This window comes from Dioscorea cayenensis, chromosome 3, assembly GCF_009730915.1.
Source record: "Dioscorea cayenensis subsp. rotundata cultivar TDr96_F1 chromosome 3, TDr96_F1_v2_PseudoChromosome.rev07_lg8_w22 25.fasta, whole genome shotgun sequence".
Taxonomy (NCBI): domain Eukaryota; kingdom Viridiplantae; phylum Streptophyta; class Magnoliopsida; order Dioscoreales; family Dioscoreaceae; genus Dioscorea; species Dioscorea cayenensis.
Window position 1 is genome coordinate 304,505 of NC_052473.1, and position 23,279 is coordinate 327,783.

The 23,279-nt window shown below is 33.9% G+C and overlaps 4 protein-coding genes across 6 annotated transcripts; 3 read left to right on the forward strand and 1 right to left on the reverse strand.

The window, feature by feature from the left end:
* The first annotated feature begins 649 nt into the window (after window positions 1-649).
* Window positions 650-4,348, forward strand: LOC120256931 (outer envelope pore protein 16-3, chloroplastic/mitochondrial). Of its 3 annotated transcripts, none has more exons than XM_039264592.1 (3): window positions 650-757; window positions 1,801-2,145; window positions 3,931-4,348. In XM_039264592.1, exons 2-3 carry the CDS (start codon window positions 1,821-1,823, stop codon window positions 4,074-4,076), a joined length of 471 nt encoding a protein of 156 aa, XP_039120526.1. In that variant the 5' UTR covers window positions 650-757; window positions 1,801-1,820; the 3' UTR covers window positions 4,077-4,348. The 3 variants fall into 3 exon arrangements, with proteins under 3 accessions (XP_039120526.1, XP_039120532.1, XP_039120539.1); XM_039264598.1 differs by having other exon boundaries at window positions 665-775; XM_039264605.1 differs by having other exon boundaries at window positions 666-757; window positions 1,750-2,145.
* A 238-nt stretch (window positions 4,349-4,586) lies between these two features.
* Window positions 4,587-11,963, forward strand: LOC120253674 (TBCC domain-containing protein 1-like). The gene is made up of 9 exons (XM_039261957.1): window positions 4,587-5,074; window positions 5,855-5,995; window positions 7,210-7,617; window positions 8,652-8,756; window positions 9,082-9,222; window positions 10,636-10,839; window positions 11,107-11,199; window positions 11,363-11,474; window positions 11,560-11,963. The coding sequence occupies exons 1-9, from the start codon at window positions 4,637-4,639 to the stop codon at window positions 11,601-11,603; spliced, it is 1,686 nt and encodes a 561-aa protein (XP_039117891.1). The 5' UTR covers window positions 4,587-4,636; the 3' UTR covers window positions 11,604-11,963.
* Window positions 11,964-12,281: 318 nt separating this feature from the next.
* Window positions 12,282-14,758, reverse strand: LOC120283198 (thioredoxin-like protein Clot). Its single transcript, XM_039289893.1, has 2 exons — window positions 14,554-14,758; window positions 12,282-12,679 (listed from the first exon to the last, which is right to left on the reverse strand). The coding sequence occupies exons 1-2, from the start codon at window positions 14,696-14,698 to the stop codon at window positions 12,429-12,431; spliced, it is 396 nt and encodes a 131-aa protein (XP_039145827.1). The 5' UTR covers window positions 14,699-14,758; the 3' UTR covers window positions 12,282-12,428.
* Window positions 14,759-15,197: 439 nt separating this feature from the next.
* On the forward strand, window positions 15,198-18,189 carry LOC120283973 (ETHYLENE INSENSITIVE 3-like 3 protein). The gene is made up of 2 exons (XM_039290801.1): window positions 15,198-15,350; window positions 15,907-18,189. The coding sequence occupies exon 2, from the start codon at window positions 16,051-16,053 to the stop codon at window positions 17,881-17,883; it is 1,833 nt and encodes a 610-aa protein (XP_039146735.1). The 5' UTR covers window positions 15,198-15,350; window positions 15,907-16,050; the 3' UTR covers window positions 17,884-18,189.
* Window positions 18,190-23,279: the final 5,090 nt, after the last annotated feature.

Consider the following 23,279-nt stretch of genomic DNA (forward strand, 5'->3'; position numbering starts at 1 on the left):
ATTGATAACCTTGTCTTTCCCTGTGCTTTATTTTATAGGATAAGTTTTGGAGGAAGCCATATATATCCATAATTTTAAATTAAAATTTTGAGTGGGAAGAAATTTTATACATTGAAAAGTATGAATTTTCAAAATTTTAAAATGAAAAATTCGGTGGTAAAACATGTCAATTGGAGTATTTTGAAAAGAAAAAAAAAACCAACAATGTAATGGGTGAAAAAAATAAATGAGGAGAATCATATTCAACTATAATTGTAATCCCAAGAAAATTTGTAGTTTGGTTATTTAACTTATTTTTATTCTAAAATATAGAAAATTTATTATTCTTAATTTTCGTACAAAGGGCTAAAATGACATTAATTTAAAATTGAGTGATTAAATATTTTAGTAATATAAATAAAGATAAAAAAATAAATTCAGATCTATTTGTATACCATGCATCATAGCACTTTTTTGCAAATTGTTTACATTACATAATACTAAAGTATTACAAGATAAAGAGATCAAACAAGGGATAGTTTTGTAAAATTTTCTCTATTTTTTTAATGAAAACCACTAATGGGCTACAATGTTATAAAGGCCCAACTACAGTACAATAATGGATCAAAGCCCAATTTTGACTTCAACGGACTTGAATGGATGGTCGAGATCTAAGAACCAAATTTTCTTAGATTGTTCACTGGCTCTTGGACCGCTCGGGAGATCTCTCTCGCTCTTTCACTCTTTCGCTCTTTCGCTCTCTCGATCGCGCCAGCAGGTACGTGATCATTGCCTCGTGAGTATTGATTCCTTGTTGATTTCTTGTATCTATGGTTGAATTCTAGTATTTGATGTTGTTTTTTTATCATATTGATTGGTCTATTGCTTTGTTTATTTGATTTTCTCTATGTGATTTGTTTGATTGGATTTGAATGATGGGAATTGATGATAATTGGTTGGTTTTTTGTTGATTATTTATCGATTGTATGTTCAACTTCCGCTCAAAATTTCATCTTGATTGCTTTCAGTGTGTAGTAGCGATCTCTGTGAACTTAGGGTTTTAGGGTTTTTGTTTTTATTTTTGTCCTTTAAATTTTTTAAGTCAATGTTTGAATTGTTTTGATGCAAATTAACTTTTTGGATGATTATTATAACCTGAATGTAGCTCATTCTATTATTTGTTTCATAGTTTCTGTTTGCAAAGTAAAAATATATTGATTTTTTTTTTTTTGGGGCAATTGTTACTGCTTTTAATCATTTATCAGAGTAAGATATGAAAATTGAGCTCCTGTGCTTGATGTTGATGTTTATCTGTTTGTGAAGATACATTGGTTATGTTGTGTTTGAGTAACGAGCAAAATGAGTCTTTGGTCTTCTTCTTCCTTTATTTCTTTTTCTTTTTTGCTTTTACTGTCAATTTGTCCATAGTTTCCTGTCAATAGGCTTTGGTGTTGCATGTGAAATTGTATGATGTTTTAATCTTTAATATCATCCATGTGCAATTTGAATTATGACTTGTTTATCCCAATTCATTTGTGAAGATGCATTGATTGAGTTTCTTTGGAATCTCCAGAAATAGAGTATTCAAACCTCATTTTTTTTAATATCGTGTCATCTCTACTTTCTTGCTGATACATTTGGTTTTGCTGTTGCCTCTGAAACTATATCATGTTTTAATATTTCATATGATCTACTTTCTATTCTGTTTAAGACTTGTTTATGTGTTAGATTATGTCTTCATCTTGATAATATTAGGATTAACATATCCAGGGGAGTGAAAGTATTTACTTGAGGAGGTTTTCTTAAACAATTTTGATTCAGTTTTGTTTGGAAAGGAAAGCATGGATCCTTCAACAACATTGGAAGATGAGGATACTCCAACAATGAAAACAATTAAGGGGGCAACTATGGGATTGGCTGCTGGAACTATCTGGGGTACTGTTGTTGCTACTTGGTATGATGTGCCTCGTGTGGAAAGAAATGTAGCTCTTCCAGGACTAATAAGAACTCTGAAGATGTGTGGTAACTATGGGCTTACATTTGCTGCCATTGGAGGGCTTTACATAGGTGTTGAGCAATTGGTGCAAAAGTATAGGATGAAAGAAGATTTTGTTAATGGTGCAGTGGGTGCTTTTGTTGCTGGAGCATCAGTATATGGCCTCCGAGGTGAGTTTGGCCCTTGAATTCCCTTTTTTATGTATGGTATATATGTTGGTTTTAAAAGTTTGACAACTTATTTTCAGTAATCACTGAGCTGCATTTGCTTTTAGTTTATGATGGGGTCCCTGACTTCATTGCAATTAGTTAGGGCTTAACATATTTCCGATGCTTTTTTCCCCCTAATTTCTGCATTTCTTGATGAATAGTCATTTGCAATGCATCATAGCTATGCAATTGTCAGGCTTATGATTGTGGTTGTTTCTTGGAAATGCGATTCTATTTTTGTATTTTCCTTCTTTTCATAACTGTGTTTTGATGATATCAATCCATGGCCACTTGTCTTATCATCTTATCATCTTTTCTTCTGTTATTTGAATTTTTGAAATTAATATTTGATCGATTAAGCATGAGGAAACCTTAGAAATCTTTGTTCAAGGATAGACACTGTTCTCATTGTCTTTGAGGTCGTCTTGGACTCTTAGGGAATGGTTTCCACCCTTATTAATTGATGCCATGGTTGTCTTCTAGGACTATATTTATCTTGAAAAGTATGATGGCTTTTTTACAAACTGGACTTCCCAGATAAACTTCCCAACTGAGATGTCATCCATCTGGTAGATTTTGGGATGTGGTGGTGTCTATCTTGAGGAAAAGGTAATAATTATTAGTCAAGTTGGGAAGTCTAGTTTGTAGAAACAACATAATTCTGTAGAAAAAAGAACTGTATATTTTCGTATTCATTGCTTCACTTCATGCTAAATATTCCCTATATTAAGTTTTTCAAAGGTGAGTTTTCTATGTCTTATGGTGGCATTAGACAAGTTCACAAGTGTTTAATTCAAGCATGTCAATTGAGATTCTAACTAATCGCTTTAATCCATATATTAATTTCTAAATCTCACTTCGTTATTGTCTATAACCAAAAAGGAAAGATTCACTATCTTAATTTGCTAGTACAGTACATATTAAAAAGCAACCAGATGAAATATCATCCATTAATGATGTGGGGACATGAAGAAAGTGCAGTAAATTGGATATGCAATAGTTGACTCTCTGGAGTCAATAGATGGCCTTTTTGATTGATTTTATTTAATTTTATTTATTAATATTATTTTTTAGTGAGGGCATTCTAACTTTCCACTTTGAAATTTGACTCACCATTAATTTGAATAAGGAATAGTTAGGCCAACTACTAAAATCAAAGCAGACTATTGAAAATCTAAACTTTAGTATTACTTCATTTTTTTAAAAAGAAAATCCAATATGCTGTGACATTAGGTGTCAATTGTCCAAGAGGAAAAGTTTGATTTTCTGTTTTTATGGTGGGTGGGCAGTACTTTCAAATTAATGATCCATTGATTTCCTTAGTTACTGAATGTTACCTTCATTCACACATATATCAAATTCATGATTAATAGGAGACGACACTTCTCTGAGCTGCGTGACCTATGGTTTGAAGTTGTGACACTATTGAGTGCTTGCTTGTAATGCTGAGAAAAAGAATTTATTCTGTATGCTTGTTATGCCTTTGAAGAAAAGGTAGGGACTGAGATTGAGATTTTTTTTTTTTTTCATGTACACTCTGAAATCACATCATCTCGGAATTTATTCTATTTTGTTGTTAAGCTTTTGAGATAAAGGGGTAGTAGATTAAGATTCAGAATTTGTCCATGTACTCTTTAAGTAAGAACCATATCTATTATATCTGCAATGTGTATCAGGAACTCATATCCATCTTCTGTTTTTTTGACTCTTTACATGAAAATTAACTTTAAGTTCTCTTTTGACAAGGTCCGAGTATTTCGAGTGCCATTGCAGCTGGATCTGCTCTAGCTGTTACTTCTGCGGTGCTGGACATCGGTGGTCAGAAAACAAGATTCGACACCGGGAAAGAATACTATCCTTACACCCTTGAGAAAAGGCCACCGGCTAATTGACGATTTCTCCTTAGATCAAAAACCTGAGCTGGAGCAAGTCAGAAATTCTGTTTAATCTTCTTTGTTAGAACCTTTCGGAAAAAAATTCATGTTTCTAAAAAACCCAAGAAAAAAAAAAACTCAAGAAATAATACTTGGGTTAGTTATTTGTCTGAATGATTTTGATGGTATGGAAATGTAACATCGTTAAAGATCATTTTCCAAAACTTTATTGTAGACTTCTTCTTGGTTATTTACCCTTAATGAATGAATGGTTCAGCTTGCCAAAACAATTCAGAAATTTTACAGGAATTGTATGATTTTTTTTTTTTTTAAGAAGAAAATATACATAAAATAAATATTTGCAATTTCGTTATTTTTTAGAATTAAAACCTTGAAAATAAAAAATAAATAAACTGCAAAAAGAAAAAGAAAAAGAAGTTGATTAAAGAAATATTTAATTAGGGAAAGTTAAAGGGGGTTATTTGCATCTATTGTTCTTTTTATTGCTAATTAATGGCCCCCATGAGATCTATACACTCTTTCATTCAGACCCGTTTCTGTGTTTCTCCAGCGCAGCGATGCTCGAAGAGAAGCCCGAGCCCTCGACGCCGACATCGCCGTCGCTGCTCATCCGACCTCGCCGGGAACCCTTCGAGTATGGACTCCTCCCAATCTCGAAGCTTATCTTCTCGGATGGTACCCTTACCCTTGCTCCTTTGAAGGAGAAGCTACTACAGACCTCCACTGATGGTCGGGTGTCCGCTTCACAGCTTGCCGAAGCGCTACAGATTCCTCATGACTACGCTTGCCTCGCAATCGATACCCTTGCCTCCGTCCTGCCGGCGGATCCCGATCCCAATGCTGGCGCGGACGTGCATGATCTGATCTTGTTTTTGTATATCCAGACGTATAAGAGGTTGCTTCCGAGAGCGCACAAGGACTCGGCGGCGGTGGCGGATGTCTGGCCTTCAACGTCGGCCTTCGATGGATATCTATCGGCCCTTTCGCCGCTTCAGGTCGGGGTTTACTCTGATTTCATCAGCCCTTTTGTTTGAAGTTTGAAATTGGATTCTCAGGGAGAGATTACATGGTTTTTGATTCCCAAAAAAAAAAATACTGGATTTTTTGAGGAAATCTTAAACTTTGCAAGAAAGGGTATTACTTGAGGTTTTTTATGTGTAATTTTGGATTTTTAACTTTGAAAGGATAAAATTTTGTCGATTACGAAAATTGACCGAGTATTTTTAAAATTTAGGTTTCCTCATTTGTCTTAATTTTTCTAAAAGTTAATTGCCAATCAATTTATTTGCTTGAAACTAACAATTTTTCATACTTCCGTAGAAGTCTAATATAAAGCCTTTGCAGCAAGGTGTTGTTTATTTTGGAAGCTTTTTTTGGCAATAATTTTCTGGACGCTTGGATGTTTGAAACTGTTTGTGTTAGTTCATAACTCCTAAAGGACTGAGCTTTCAGGGAGAAAAAAAGGTCAGGCTCTGCAAGTTGCAGGATCAATGAATGCTGTTCCCCTCGGAAATAGAAGTTTACTGAAAAAAAACATCGTGGCATACTGTTTGCATTTGTTTCTGTTTTCCTATTTGGCTTGGTTTGAGTTATTTATCAATGAGAAGAGGACCTTTTTGCATTTACTTTAACAAAATCTCCATCAAGATTAATCCCAGCTGGTTAAGCATAATTACGTGCCATGTGGGCAAGTACCTTATAAAACTATGCCATTGTGATTGGTGTATACATCATCTTGATTTAAGTTTTGAATTCCATTATTTGTTGAATTGCAGCTTGTACGCAGCAATAGTCGTCGTTTCATTCCATCACAGGCTGATGAAGAGGCCCATCAGTTATCATATTTACAGAAACATATGGCCAACATTATTGCTCTCTTGGCTGAGCCTGTTGAAGGCGAGGGAGATGAATCCTTGGTTGGTCACACATTGAATTTATGCATTTCTTTCCTTAAAGTCTTGCTTTGATTATTTTCTTATCTTTCATTAATATGTTTAACTATAGTTGTTTGTTTTAATGACAAGTTGTCTCACAATGTAATTTAACTAATCCATTTGGAATTAATTCAAAATACTTGATAAATCTAAGATTGCGGCTGTAAGTAAAAAAAAAACTGTTGTTTGACATATCTAAAGCTACTTATTTTGGTAAACTAAACAAGGCCCAGTTATTAGAATGCAGTATTATATATCATTGTTGTTGGAATACTTAATGATCTTTATGCAGTCTATGAACCCTTCTAATATCTGTTACTTGGCCATTGAAAGTGGAATTTATACCTGATGATTGGTGTTGGCACATATTGGGATTTCTTGGTTGGCATTGGTATTCTGTTAACTTTGGCTGTCTTTACATCTCATATTGGACACGCCATGTTGAATCATTCGTTGATAAGTTTTTGCCGTTCTAGGTTATTCATGCATTTGTTTAGTTATAGGCATCCCAATGTCTTAAAAATAACTTACTGATTAGTAGGCTTTTTATGATATCAAAAGGGTATGGAATGACAGCAAAGACTCATTTCATTGTTTGATCCATCTAAACTTCGCTTTATTGTTCATTCTTGGCTCACTTTATTAAGATTGGGAACAAGGAAAATTTGAATGTCATGCTCAAGTGATGAAGCCATGCTATATTAGTACTGATGCCTGACAATACCATTTTCTGTGGTTTTGCTTTTGATTGCATTCAACTCACTGATACTAGAGACCTCAGTGGCACATAATTCACTAAGAACCATCACAAATTTTTGCCCAGCTGCCATTAGATGTTTGTGATAGAAGCAATTTGTTAGTTGCAAATAATGTTAAAGTTGTATAGGTGCATAAATCCTTCATTCACTAAGGGCACAAAAATGCGAATCAAGTGTTGGTGGAAGAGGATGAATTGTTTCTTTCACTTCAAGTAGTCCATAGTTTTTCACGTTTCTGAAGTGACTACCTAAGTTATGTATAAGTATTCATGGTTCTATAAATTTCTATAATACTTTCCTTGACAAATCTTAACTTCATACATGAATTTCTCTTGGAAAGTAATCTTTCATAAACTGCTTTGGAAAATGTGTTCAGCATTTTTTCTTCTGCCATTTTTTGATCCCCCTTTTTTTTCTATGGCTTTGGCTTATTTGTAGGTTTTAACATCAGAAAGGTTTGAACATCTCGGATTCCTCATCCAATTTGGTGAAAAAGGCTCTGAAGGAATCCCATTGAGTCAGAGAACTCCATTCTTTGCAAATTCAGATCCGGACATGCCTGCTGCTCCTGTTCCTGCAACCCAGGTTCATGATTGGGTTTCACAACACATTACTGCTGCATTAGAGCACAATGCAGAGAAAGCAATGGCAAAAGAAAATGGCCCTGCTGCAGATCTCGATGTGACTATGGCTGATGCCTTTTTAAACCAGACAAGGCCCCAAAGTAGCAGTTCGACTGCCATGCATAATAATGCTGCATATACTAGAAGTCAGAGCTTTGTGGAGGGCATCTCCAAAGCTTCTGTGGTCAAGCAAACATGTGACATCAAAGGACATTCTGTAAAGGTGAGAGCAAAGCTACAGCCATTTCAATTGAATTAGGCATTTGAGATTTATTCTCCTTGATAGAATTTTTCTTGTTTTCCACACTTCTGCAGAGTCATGTTTCCACTTAGTAACTTCCTTTATGTTATTTGCTTTCCCTACTATCCTGTTCCATTATCTACATCGTAGTGTTTGAAGATAATTTGTGCTCTGTTGTGGTTTTTTATGATGGATATTTCATTGGTTGATTATCTATTCTCTTTGGTGCTTACTGTCTTTGATGCTTGTGAGATTTATTAATAATAAATCTTGTAACTTTTGGTGGTGAGATTTTAGTGGTTTGGTAACTCTTTTACTCCTAAATCTTGTTTGATCTTACAACTGCTGACATGTGCATCTGTATTGTTTGATATCAATTATGGAAAGTGTTCATGGCACAAACCTGCATATTTCTAGCATCAGTCGTTATTATCAAGCAAGTTCAGTCATGGCCTATATTATATCATGTGAGTCATCCTACCAATGTGTGGTAAGGCATTTCAACAAAGTCGATCAACTTCTTTTCCTTTCATTAGTCAGAAAAAACCTATCATCACAACTATGACAATCAATTGTAGGAAATTTGTTTGATAGCATGTATAGATTGGAATAATTGCACAGCAAACTTGAATATTGATCAGTCAAATTTTACCTGATTTATGACTCATATCATTATGTTTAAGTCTACACTCCATGAAACCTACCCATATGTGGCAATTGAATGCAACAAAGTATATCAGTGCATACCACCATCAAACTTTTTGAAAATTTTCTTTGTGAATGATTTTACTTCTTTTTTTTTTCATCAAGGTTATTTGATGCAAAGTTGATTTAAAGCAATAGAGCTTTAAAGTCATTGTCATAGTGTTTTTGGATTTGAATGTTGACCTTAACAATATCTTTAGATAACATATCATTTCTCATCCTTACTTTCGCTGTGTTTATTAGTCTCTTCGGAATCTGAAACATGACTTTTACTTTTCATGCTTGATTTTGAAAGTTCTCTCTATTTGCAGGTGTTGAATTGCCATGATTCAGTCATATATATATTAGCACCTTTGAAATATGCTACAGTGTACGGATGTTCTGATACTACAATTGTACTGGGTGCTATTGGTAAGGTATGTTGGAAAATTGAGACACTCTGCCATGATTGCACCTTTTAATTTCATTTCATGTGGCTTTGTTAGATACCATTAAGCTTACACTTTTTTCTATAATGTGCTATTTTGCAAACCCTGCAAGTGAAGCTTAGTGTTTAATTTGGTCAATGTGCTCTATTACAAGCTTTTATGTAGTGGCATGCTTCTAGGTGGAGTGACAAAGAGAACCAGATTTGATCCTAGTAAATTGTGCTATTGCTCTATTTATCCACCATTTTACATCCATTTAATGTCTGACTCTTGGTTCTGTAATCGATGTTTAAAACTATGATTTCTTTTCCAGGCTGTAAGGGTGGAACATTGTGAAAGGGTACAGGTTATTACAGCTGCAAAGCGCATATGTATTGCAAATTGTCGTGAATGTATATTTTTCCTGGGGGTCAATCAGCAACCTCTCATACTCGGTGATAATCATAAATTACAAGTGAGTAATTTCTATGTATATTTGTTTGTTATATGAAAACTGCCTTTTCAAGTTAATCCCATCAACACAATTTCATCTTTTTTTCTCAAGCCCATCTTTGATTTGTTTCAGATAATCTTATTTAATATAAGTAGCACTTTTGCATGACCTTGTTGTTCCACAAACATAAGAATTTAACAAGATTCTTTTCAACTGAGATATTGGATCCTTATATATAATTTGACATGAGCCAGAATGCACTATGTTCTTATGCATATTAGTTGAGGCTATACTGGTAAAGTTTGTCATCTACCTACCAACTCCAGGTTAATGAAAATTGGTGGATTTTCTCCATGTGAGAGTATTAGTTCTGATTTTGATTGAAAAATATTCTTTAAATGCTACTTTGGAGGTTGGCTATGGTCATTGGTTCTGTTTTTGGAGAATCAGGTTGTGATATGATGTTGAGAAAGATCATAAGTGATGTAATAATATAAAACTTTATGAGAGTGACTATTGTTGTTAAGGCCAGTAACGCTTTTTAATAGTACATCATCAGAAAGCCATATTTTAAGGTAGTATCGATGATAGCAGCCTTGCTGAGGTGATAGTTCTTACTCGTTTCTTGAGATATCATTATATCATGTATAGATGACTATGAAATCCTCGATGCAGTGAAGAAGTTTGGCCACAATGCTGTGATAATCAAGAGGGTCTCTGAAATAAGGTTTAGCCGAAGGCTAGGGATAGGAATCAACATGCTAGTGTCCCTGGAACTATCCATTGCAAATAACCCAGACCCATCAAGGTAGACCACTAGTTGGTGCTCTTCGGAGGAGGTGCTTGCTTGGAGATCAAAAGGAACGACGTATAGTAATTGATGCAGAAGTGAATCTATTCTAATTAAGAAGGCATTGCAGGAAGGGAATTTACTTGAAATGGAAACGAATTATAGCTTTTTTATTTTTCAAAAAGAAAATATAATAATTTATTGAAATATAAATCCACTAATAAAGGGTTGAATTGGGTATCCCTATTCTTGCTGGAATAGACTTTAGGAGGGTCCAGTCTTTCAAGGAAACTTTCTTCTTTGACTACTTTGTCAGCCAGCAATTAGCCCAGTTACAGGGATCGTATGGTCCACTAAAGGTTCCTCTCAGGGATGCTCTGTGTCACATCTATATTTGTTTTCCTTTTCAAACATGTATGAGCTTTGATTTGAGGATTTGAGGGGGAAAAAAGCTTTCCTGATGATCTTTAATAGCAAGAGGCCTTGTCTTCCAAGCAATTAGTATGTAGAAATTTGTATGTACAGGACATGTCACATTATCTGATTATATTGAAGTTATATATTTCTTCCTGTTACACTTGCTGAAATGTCTACTTTTCCATGAACAACACGTATTTGATATATTCTTCTTCTTCTTGCAATAGGTGGCGCCATACAACACATTTTATGCCCAGTTGGAGGAGCACATGGCTCAGACTGGTGTTGTTCCAACTGTTAACAGATGGAATGAACCTTTGGTACTTGGAATGGTCGATCCACATGATTCATTATCTCATCCTGCAGGGGTGTCTGATGCTCAAGCGGAGTCTGCTGCCCGGCTAGATCCTGATTTATTTACAAATTTTTTGGTAAGCTATATATTTGGCTTACCTGGCTATTTACGTCGCATTAATGCTATTTGGACAAAATATGTTTGTCAAATAGACTTCCCAACTTGTAGATAGCCATCCAAATTATCTCAAGATCATGATGTTTGTGATCTCAAGAAAAAAAGATTGTCTATAAATAATTTGGGAAGTGTATCTGATATAGTTTGAACAAATATTTACTCTTTACCTAGTGTGACAATGAGCTCAGAGTAACTCAAATTATAAATACTTACTCTTTCTGCGCAGATTCCCAATTGGTATTCCGGTGAATCATCGCAATCTACTAAATACAACCCTTTTCCTTTGCCTGAAATTTACATGTCTTCTCAGAGGAAAAAGGTATATGTTCTAAACCTGAAAGTATATGACATGAAAGTTTCACTGTTCTTTGTGATCTCTGTCACCTACAGACCTACTCCTTTCTTCCTTACATGCAAGGCATAAAAATTTGGCACTTGTTATTCAAGTTCTTATGTTGTCCTTTTTGTTAATCTTTTTGTAGTATTCAGTTTTGAGTGATGTCCAACAAGCTTTGAGAGATCTAGAAGTAGAGGAGAACAAAAAGCGAGAATTAGCTGGTGCTCTTCATGTGCATTTTAAAGACTGGCTATATGGTAATGAATTACTGATCCTTAGTTTCATTCTACATCGAAAAGTCCATAATATATATAATCCATACCATGTGTTACTTGGTGACAGCATCTGGGAACATCCGCCAGCTCTACTGTTTACAAGGCGACTGACTGATTTCACGGAAAGTTACGCCGTCAAGGTTGTAATTCCTGTCCTGCAGGGATTTGTAAAGCATAAAAAAATCTCGCTCTCATCGCTGTTCCATGCCAACAAATTTTTGTTCATTTTAATCTGATGAGAACTTTGTCTCAAATATCTTTGTTTGCATCATGGGGCGATGCAATTTGTGATTCTTCTTGACTTATATACTAAGGGCTACGGTGGATTGTTTGTATGTTCACAAAACTTTGAGGTGGTGGTGGTGTTGTTATTATGTAATCTGTGTACTCTGGTGGAGTTGGAAGGTGCTACTGGTTTTTGGAACAAATAGCTTATAATTTGATGTTTTTAGGTCCTGTTTGTTCTTCTTCTGTTTGGATGTTCAGATTGATATCCTTTGTATCTTCAAAGGTACAGTTTTTCTATTTGAAGCTAATTAGTTGATCACACTAGGGAAACAAAAAAAACTATTCACTAGCTTATCATCTCTTCTTATTTTCCTTCACTTCCTAATTTTATTTACTCTCAGTTCTGCACAATGTTCTTTTTGGTCCATAAATTGCTTAGAATTATATAGAAAAATAGTCAATTTAATTTAAACATAGAAGAAATTTTGTTAAGTTCTACAACAAAACAATCATAGACATTTCCAAGCAACTATTTCACAAAAAAAAAAAAAATGATCAAAATGAAAATAATGCTCATAATAATCCTTGGAAGTAAGCATCTCATTCACTCAAAATGTATTTCAGTGTTGGCAAAACATAATGAGCAATGGACATTCATTATTCAGAGACAAGATGAAGTTTCAGTTAAGCAGGAACTTAAGAACTTTATCAAATGGACATTAATGCTTCGATTTTGCTTTCAATATGAGCTTCGTGGTCTTCCAAGCGATTGGCGACGCCTTCATTCTCCCATCGGATGAGCGTTGGAACACCCTTGAGCTTGAACAAGTTATCAATTCTCAATGGATGGCTAGGATTTCTCCAGGTCGGTCTATCTCCGACGTATGCTCTCAGCAGCAACACATCCTTTTCTGATGCTCCCAGCATTTTGTATATTACAGGCTCTGCTACATTGCAATCTGCAAACCAAATGAAAGCTTAGAAGAAGATCGAGAAATCAAAGTACATCGATATCTGATAGACTTTACAAATTGCGTCTAATAGCAGTGACAGTAAAATTGTAGCACGATTTATCCGAAGTACCAAATAAATGTATTCTTGCAAAGAAGTAAGTCTCACCATCCTCAGAAGATTCAAGGAATTTCATAAACCTTGCAGAAGTTCTAATCAGACTACAATCCATAAAATTCCATATGAGAATGATTGTTTAACATCTGCATGTGGATCAAATGATACCTTGTATACATGCAAAGGAATATTATAAAACTTAAGCAATAAAGGCTAATATCTTCCTTGATCAATCAACTTAAACATGAAATGCTAATAAACCAAATGAAATAATTTAGTAAAAGCTCAATAGGAAAAACCTCTCTAAGACAAGCGTGAGATATAATGGAGAAAAGGGCGTAATAAAGAAGAAAGAAAAGGAAATGGTAATAATCGAACAAACCTTTTTTCCCAACCAAGGAAAAAGCAAATAGAAAGGAACAAAGGCGTGTACACTTTCTAACAAACCAAACAAGTAACATGTGAACTTCCTATATAACCAAATATCATACAATCTCTTTAAGGGCAACTGTGTTTCTTTTAGGGCAAAAAGTTAAAGCATTCTCTTTGGTGATAAAAAAAAAAGAACCTTCACTATAATAAATCAAATGACTAGCTCCATGATTCATGATGGTGAACAGATCAAAAGGATCAAAGATATCTCCTAAGACATTCTTCTCAGTGATAAAAGGAGGAATTTCACATTAATTAATTAAGAACATCTGCATAATTCATGGCAGGAAATGCATGAAAAGGCTCGAAAAGATCTCTTTCAAGACAAAAGTCAACCAAAGCATTATTCTCAGTAAAAAAGAATAAAGGATTGCCTACCTGATTCAGGGGAGAAAATAAATCAACAGGAGCAAAGGCATCTTTATTAAGGCAAAATCCAGATGAAATTGTTCATCTTATTAACCCAGAAAAAAAAAGGCTTCATTACAATTAATTAACAATTAATCAAGTGATTAGCTATATGATTTACGGCATGAAATAGGTTAAAAGGATCCAAGAGATCTCTTTTAGTGTAAAATGCAATCAAAGCATTCCTCTCATTAACAAAGAAAAAACCTTCACTACAATTAATCAAGGAACTAGCTATATTATTTATGGTGGCAAATGGATCAACAGGATCAAAAGCAGACAAAATTCAATGAAAACATTCTTCTCAGTAACAAAGAAAGAACCTCAACAACAATCAATCACAGAGGATTAGCTTCTGGATTCATTGCCAGAAATGGATCAAAAGGATAACAGGCATCTCCTTAAAGACAAAATACAATAAAAGCATTCTTCTCGGTCACAATGAAAGAACCCTCAATGCAATTAATCAAGGAACTGACAACAAAATTTATGGTGGAAAATGGATCAAAAGGATCAAAGACAAAAAATCTAATCAAAGAATTATTCTCAGTGACAAAGAAAGAACCTTCACTACAATCAATCAGAAGATTAGCTACATGATTCATACCGTGAAATGAATCAAACGACAAATCTTTTTGAAAAATATATGGAATGAAATCATCCACAAAGAACGAACCTTCACTATAACTATAGATCAAAAGGATCAAACACAACTCTTTTAAGACAAAACCCAATGAAAGCATTCACCTAAGTAACGATTAATCACTATACATGATCTCTTACATGAAAAAAATCCAATTCAACCATTGTTCTCAGTAACAAACACGGAACCTTCACCACAATCAATAAAAGGTTTAGCTACAAGCTTGATGCCAAAATGGATAATGATAATCAAAAGCAGTGAATCAAAATCGAAAAACTATACCAGGACACCAACTGAGAGAAGTCGAAGGATCCTTATCGGCCAGGAAGAGCAAGAACTTCATCTGATTCCCAGAATTCACAGCCTTAAAATTCTCGAAAGCATCTCCAAAATCGGCAAGCGTTGCGTCCTCGACCTTGAGAGGCATTCTCTCCTCGTTCTCTCTCTCTCTTCCCAAATCCTTCCCTCGGTTTCGAGGATAAAAGAGCAAACTTTTTTTCCCCTTAATTTACACGCAACCCCCTTATATTAATTTAATTATCAGTCCCTGTAAAGTTGCCTAACTACTTTTCGTTGTATCACTTTTCAAAAACCACCTTCTCAAAATTTTATTTGTACATTACCCCCAGTATTCATAGAAAAGTTCACTAATTTTGGAATCCTTTTGGACTTATATGGAATCATTCATTTTGGTCAATATGTGCATATATATAATATATTATGCATTTATTTCTTTTAAATTGGTTATATAATATTAATAAATATATATATATATATATGCATTGGACAAGGGAACCCATTATGAAATGCATTCAATGTATATAGGAATGCATTGAATCTGATCATCTTGATTTTTGGAATTCTATAAAAGTGGAGGTTGTTTCTGTCATTATGCTTGGGTGGTACTTTCCTTAATCAATCCCTCTCTCTCTCTCTCTCTCTCTCTCTCTCTCTCTCTCGTCTTTCTTGTTTGTCTTCGCTTTCATCCTCTCGACATTTTCAATCCTCAAAACGGAACCTGATATTTGTTTGTTGTTCTGGACGGATAGAGATTTAGGAAATTTCAAGCTTTTAATTAGGTAAAGTTTCAATCTTTGCCTTCCTTTGTGATTAATTGTCATGTTTTTTTTAACGAATCTTTTGTGGCCCAAAAGGTGCCCTTTTTCTGTGTTCTATGTTGTGATTCTGTGCTCCTTGAATGATTTTTTATGAACTTTATGTTCGTTCTATGATGAAATTTCTGTTTGCTTTGTGATTGGGTTGAAAATCATTTGAGATGTTGTTGCCCTTGATTTTGTTGATGATGTGTATGCTTTTGTTTCTTTTTTTGTTTTTCTTTGACTCTTTGTTACGGTTGTGTGATGAATAAAGTTTGCATTTTGATTCGATTCGGGCTCTTTTTGAGGATTCGTTCTATTATTGCTCATGTTTGGTCTTGTTTATATTTCTTTCTTTTAATCTTTCATGAATGCAGGAATTGGTTCAAGGTGTCATATTTGGTGATTGAGAGTTATGTGTACTGAATTCAAAATTTTTTTTTTCTTTTTTGCATGATAATTTCTTGTTTACACCGTGTCATACACCAAAAATGTTTGTTGGAAGTAGCTCACAAGTAATGTTCTGTTGTTTTCACAGCAAGATCGAGATATTGAACTTTCTTCGATCACAATTCTATACTAGAATATCATTGGATGTAGCTTTGTGGTTTATTGAAGAGGGGAGATGTTATTTGGCCAAGTAGAAGGTGAACCAAATTAAGGTTGGAAGACTTTTAATCTCATGGAAAACCTAGCAATGATTGCCAATGACCTTGCTGATGGTTCGGATTTTGAGGTCGATGATGTAAGGTGTGAGAATCTCACAGAGAATGATGTTAGTGATGAAGAGATCGATGAGGAAGACTTGGCGAGGCGAATGTGGAAGGACAGGGTCAAACTTCGGAGAATCAAGGAACAGCAAAAGCTTGCTGCCCAACTAGCTGCGGAGAAGCCAAAGCCTAAGCAGACCTCAGATCAGGCTCGTCGGAAGAAAATGGCCCGAGCTCAAGATGGTATCTTGAAGTACATGTTAAAGTTGATGGAAGTGTGCAATACTCGTGGATTTGTGTATGGAATCATACCAGAAAAGGGTAAACCAGTGAGCGGCGCTTCAGATAACTTAAGAGCTTGGTGGAAAGAGAAGGTGAAGTTTGATAAAAATGGACCGGCTGCTGTAGAGAAGTATGATGCTGATAACTTTGTTGCTGCGAATGCGTTGGGCAATGGAAAAGGAAATAATAACAGCCTTATGGATCTTCAAGATGCCACTTTGGGTTCTCTCTTGTCCTCATTGATGCAACATTGTGATCCACCACAACGGAAGTACCCTTTGTTGAATGGTACTCCGCCCCCATGGTGGCCTTCAGGTAATGAAGATTGGTGGATAAATTTGGGACTACCTAAGGGTCAAGCTCCCATGTATAGGAAGCCTCATGATTTGAAGAAAGTGTGGAAGGTCGGAGTGCTTACCGGCGTGATTAAGCACATGTCTCCTAATATTGACAAGATCAAGTATCATATCCGGAAATCAAAGTGTTTGCAAGATAAGATGAGCGCGAAAGAGAGTTCTATCTGGTTGGGAGTGTTAAGCAAAGAGCAAATGCTCGCTCAACAAGTCAGTAGTGATAATGGAACGTCTGAAGTAACAGAGACTCCTGCGACAGGTAAAGGAGAAAGAAGAGATGATAATTGTAGCAATGACAGTGAATATGACGTTGATGGTTTCGAAGATGCACAAGGCTCAATATCGTCTAAGGATGACCGTGGAAAAGTACATGAAGGTGCACAACCTAGTGTAGAACATGCCGTTTCCAAAGTTGCTCAACATTCTTCACGGGAAAATGTCAAGCAAGTTCAAGAAAGGGGTGAAGTGGGCAAACAAAGGAAGAGGAAAAGACATCGGGAAAGTCAGAAACATGCTGATGTGCCAACGGAAGCAACTAACGACCAACAGATCTCGGAGGAATCAAGAGATGCTATTCTGGATATGAATCAAGATGGTTATCACGAAATACAAAATGTCCATCAGCAAACTAGTGCAGCAATGCCTTCAAGGCCGAGCGAAGAAGGTTTTGCAAACCAATCGCTTGTGCATGAGCCTGGATATCACGACACATTCAGATTTTCTTCTGCCAATATGCCTGCACAAAGCATGAGTGTCGGTGTGCAGCCGATGTTATATTCTGGCATAGAGAATGATGGGGTTCTCTCTGGGAATAATTTTGGGTTTTTCCCTTCACCCGTGGATTATGAATTGTCTCACAACAAAGAGCAGCACCACCAGTTGCCACTGCCTGGAAGTCAGATGATTCCTGAGGGTGCCGGATTTCCCTCCGCAAGTCATATCTTTGGTTATGAACTCACACTAAATGGACGTCAGAGCACGATTGCTGAAGATATTCATCCTTACATCGAGGAACCATTCCCATCTGGCACTGATAAGTTTGTCAGCAGTCATTTTGATCCAACTATCGATGAAATTCCGTTTGACATGAGTATGATCCCCAGTCCACCATTCCTAGTCGAAGACTTACTCCAAGACGATGAAGAATTGATTGAATATTTAGGAGCGTAAGTGATCGTTTAGTAACACTGTCATTTGTTGAATGTATGATGAAATCTGCAGCTCGCTTGTCATTTTTTGCAACCTGTGGGTGCCTCCATTGTTGAGCTGCAGATGAAGGTCTGAACATGTTTTACAAATAAAATTTTACTTCCGGAGCTGAGGTTTACCCAAAAACATTGCAGTGTATGTTCATTGCTTAGCTTTGGAATTTGTTTGGATTCATTTATCAATCAATTTGTTGTCTGATATCAGTGATGTGTGACATTGTAATCACTAGGTATGATCTTGCTGGAAGAAAGCTTGATTGTTCGTTGACATGTTCCAATGCATAGTACATTATTTATTAGTCCCTGAATATTTACATTATAATAGATTTGTCCATGTAGCAAAATCATGGCCAAAATAAACACTCACAAAGCATTTTAAGTTTTTTTTGGATAAACGATTCAAATGGTCCCTTATATTTTTTTGTGTTTCTAATTTCGATCACTTAGATTTGGTCGCTTATATTTACCTTTTGTTATAATTTGGTTATCTGAATGAAGTCAGCATAATGGCGTTTGCTCAGGATTATTCATGGGAACTGGAATTATCTACGTAATTATGGCAACATGTATTCACATTCCCCTTCGAAGTCTTAGTAATTTTTGAGGTTTTACAAGGTATACATCTGCAAAAGAAACCCTTTAAAAACACAATTTCATCCGTGATCATTTTTTTTTTAATATATATATATATTTTTAACAGAGATGAGAATTTGTATTTGATTTTGAATTGATGGCTTGTATATAGCCCCAAAAATTGAATTTAAGGTTTGATAACTTTGATTTGCTTTTACAAGTGAATGGAATCAAGGTTTTAGGTAAACATTTTCACTAATAAAAATAAAAAGTCCAAAGAGATCATCAAATTTGATCCATATTCTGAAGCCCGCTCTTCTTGACCAGATTTTACGAAAATAAAATTTTTTAAATTTGATGGAAAATGGGCCGGGTTGGGTCAAGTGTTTTCCCAATCTTAACGGGCCTATTAATAGTACCATGAGCATTATTGTCATATTCTAATTGATTGACTAGATTATGTCCTAATATTTTATTTTTAAAAATCCATTAACAAAATTCTCACTCTATAATCATAAAGATATAACCATAATAATGTTTTTTTTTTTTTACTTCAATCAACCACAATGGTTGATTCGAGTGATAGTGGCTTGAGTTGCTTAAAAAAAATAGTATAAGAGCTAAAACACGTAATAATGTATGCATATATTTTTATTTCAAAAATATTTGTCTAAAAAACTTAGAATATTTTATAAAACATTCTTGAACAATAAAGTCAAAAAATATTTATTCTTGAATGAAAAATATTTGTTTAAGAGCTAAGAATAGTTTATGGAATATTTGTCTAAATAATATTTTATATATATTTTAGAAAATTATGCCTACTAATATGGTTTATTCCTGAAATAAAGTCAAAAAAGATTTTTTTTTTATTTTTAATTTCATTCTATTTTTATTCTCTATACAAACAAATTTAATCATCCATGTATATCTCATAGGGGTATATATATACACAAATTTTGGTTTTTTTAAATATAAAAAAGTCATTATATACATAAAAGTGTGTTGAGATATTAATATTGCGTTTGTGCATATCCGTGATTTATCTTAAATGAAGGATACTTATTGCTTATTTATTAATTTTAAAAAAAAAAACTTTCCTACCATGTTGAGTAACAAGCTTCTTAGGGAGAAATAAAGTAGGAATAATTGTATGAAAAGAGGAAGAGAAGCTAAAAGATGAATACTTTTTCCTAATTTAGTAAGATATTGATGAGATAGAGAAAAGGAAAGTTAAAGAGAATAAACTGGGCCACTTCCTAAATTTGTACACATGAGATCATGGGAACCCATGTTGGACCTCCATTAACTCCCTCTAACCAACTCTTTAAAATTCCTCCATCCATGTTCCTTGTGTGAAGTTAGGGTTAGGGTTTCTATTTTTGGAAAGTCCCATTTCCTTTTTTACCTCTTCTCAAATAACTCTGATATAGGAGGAATTTTAGGGCATTGTTTGCACTTTAGATCTTGTTTCCCATGTTATGGTTTTAATGCTCATCCTTTTTCTTCTTTTCTCTTTTTCTAGGGTTTTATGTATACTTCCTTTTTATATATTATCATCATTCATTAATTGTTTTTCTTAATTGAATATGAGGCTGTTGATAGTCAACTCACTGTGCTTGTTCCTAATATTTGACCAATATATAACTTATTAAGTAAATTGTTTGGGACAAGTTATTCAATGTGTATTATTACACATGTATGGTTTTTAATTTATGATTCTCATGTATGTACTTTTTTTTATATAAATAAATAATTTGGTCAAATATCCAAAGTTCAAAGATCATATGAGATATGATCATGTCTCTCTTGTGAATATATTCATTTACGAGTACCATCTAATGTGTATATATTTGAGGAAATGCCATCATTTTTTATTTTTTATTTTATTTTTTTACAAAATAAATAAATCATATCATAGACAATACAGAGACGATGAGTTAATACTCAATTCCTTAATTAGTAGAGATATAAACACTTAAATAAAGAACTTAATACTAATAAACCAAAAAATTATTGGCAAAATATATATATATATATATTGTGTGTGCCAAATAAATAGCTAGACCACTAAAAAAAAGGTAAGGATGTGCACAATCTTCAGTAGTGGAGTAAGTCGGGACAAAATTAGTGCACATATGAGCGCTAGAACGATCCCAGCACAACTATTGCTTACACTCCCGAAAATATACTCTCATTCGCAAATTGAACTCTCGCCACTTATAAATAATTCTTGTAGGGATCCAAATGCCAATTGACCTCTTCATCGTTGGCATGATTATATTTTATTTATAGAGTCGTTAATTAAATAATACCATATGCAAAAACATACGGTCAAAGTGATCAGTGATGTAAATCGCTTACTATGCTTATACATTTATATATTAGCTTAAAAAGGGTAGTTTGGCACAAGATGCTATCGATAACAATATTTTTCTATGATTAAGATGTATATAATCACTTTCGAAGTAGGTTTTTTAGGATTATTGTAAGAGAGAGAGAGAGAGAGAGAGAGAGAGAGAGAGAGAGAGAGAGAGTGGGTGGTGGAAGAGAGAGGTGTCTTTTGAATAGTTTTAAAGTTTAAAAAGAGATCAAATGGGATTAGTCTAACAAAGATTAGTTTGTGTGTTTTATGGATGTGTTTTGCTTTACCTAATCCAATTATCTTTTTTAAGACTTATATAAAAACAATTGTTTGTAGGCCAAGCAACAAGGATTGAAGAATTAAACAAAACCATTAGTCCAACTCCCTTGATAAAGACACTCTAATTTGTTTAAATACTGTTGAAATTGTGATGTTGTTTTCAGATCTCTTCCTTCATTTGATAATTGATTACATATAAGAGTCAATGTCCAAAAGGGAACAAACTAGTATTTACAAAGAATTGAGATTTCGTATTCTCATAAGTTATTTGATGGGAACTCATAATTAAAGTCTTTGATATATTTCACAAATTGGAATTCTTCGGTAGACTTAATAGATTTTTTTTTAAAATTATTTTCTAAGCTGAATATACACGAGAAAAGCCATTATCATTAACAAAACATACGATTGATTGCGATGTGATTGTGATTTATTGATTATTTTGTCACAAACTAAAGTTCAATGTTTACCGATAAATATTATTTAATTATAGCTTTTTTGAAAAAAAAAAAAAGTTAGTAATAATAGTCGGCTTAATATTTATCAAAATCATATTTGTCGAAATCGTGACAATAATTAAAAAATATATATTATTAACTTTTTGTTTTTTTAATAAAATTATAAATTAATTCAAAGAATTTATAATAAAAAATATAAATCAAATGTATATTTGGCTTAAATTAGTTTTTTTAATAAATTTTCAAGCCATTTATAAAACTTTTTTTTTTTGTATATCAAAGTGATAAAACTTTTTATTATTATTATTATTATTATCATTATTATTATTGAAGAGAGTGGTTGGAACTTGGAACAAAAGGAAGTGAAAGGAGAGGAAATCTCAAAGCCGGTTGGGGTGGGGGCCCACAAGATAAGATCATGACCGTCCATCAAGAAGGAACGGTGATGATGGGCCATGAGATTGGGGCCCACTTCCTAACATCCCAAGGGAGAAGTTGGACCGGCTGCCACCCGCGCTCGCACGTGGCCACTCATAACACGCCTTCATGATGTCACGTGCATGTCACACCCACCCCGTGGCTGCATCTTTGAGCACCAAATGACCCAAATACCCTTTCCTTTTTCTTGATTAAAAACACTTATTTTTTTTTTTTAAAATATGACCAAATTATCATGTCTTAGAACTAATCAATTCTTTAATTTTGTCTTAATTAGTGTTTTGGTAATTTATGGAGAAAATTATTTTTAATAGAAATGATATTTCTAGAAATTAAAATTTCTCAATATACAAATTTTTCAAATAAATAACAGTCGTTGTTTTTTATTCCAGATGCATAAAACCACATCCCAATGTTATTGATGGATGGCAGCTCATTCGAAATTTTTTTTTAATTAAAATAATATATTAAAATAAATATAAAAAAAAATACAAATCTTACAAGATATATAGCTGTCTGGAAGATATTTTGACATTGAATGAGGCGGTGGTAGACCCTTTGTTCAATAATAAGAGTCAAATATCGCTGGAGCAAAACTACACATTGATATTTTGGGGGTACTTGACTCAGGAATTAAACATCTCTGTTTTTGATCGAGAGGGGTAGATCGAGAGTATATTTTATTGTTACGATAGAAAAAGGTAAGTTAATCTAAGTCTCGCTTCTAAAATTCATTTCAAAAATAATACCGATGAATTTTAAAGCTATAATTAAATAGTTATTTCTTTTTCTTATTCTTGAAGGTAATTACCAAGCTTGAGTTAATACAAAATCGTGGTGATCGGAAAATAGATGAAATGAGAATATTTGATTTCTTTCCTAAACAAGGCCCACTGAAGTGAAAAGGTTAGTAAATTCTTTGATTTTCCTTCTTTCCCCAAAAGTTTATATGATGGCTATTAGTCATTGAAGTGAAAAGGTTATTTGATTTCTTGATTTTACAAAAAAAAAAATCATAATTCATTCTTATTTTTAATCCAAACACACCTTAAATTTTAGTTCCATAAAAAAAATCCCTTAGAGGATAATAAACAATTTTTTTCTAATATTCTGTTTTGTATACCTATAATCAAGGAAGAAAGAAAAAAAACACCAATCTCCATAGCATAATTAAAAATATTTTTCATGACATTTTATTTCATACATAATCATAGAAAATTTATGAATTTATCTCCCATCTCACCA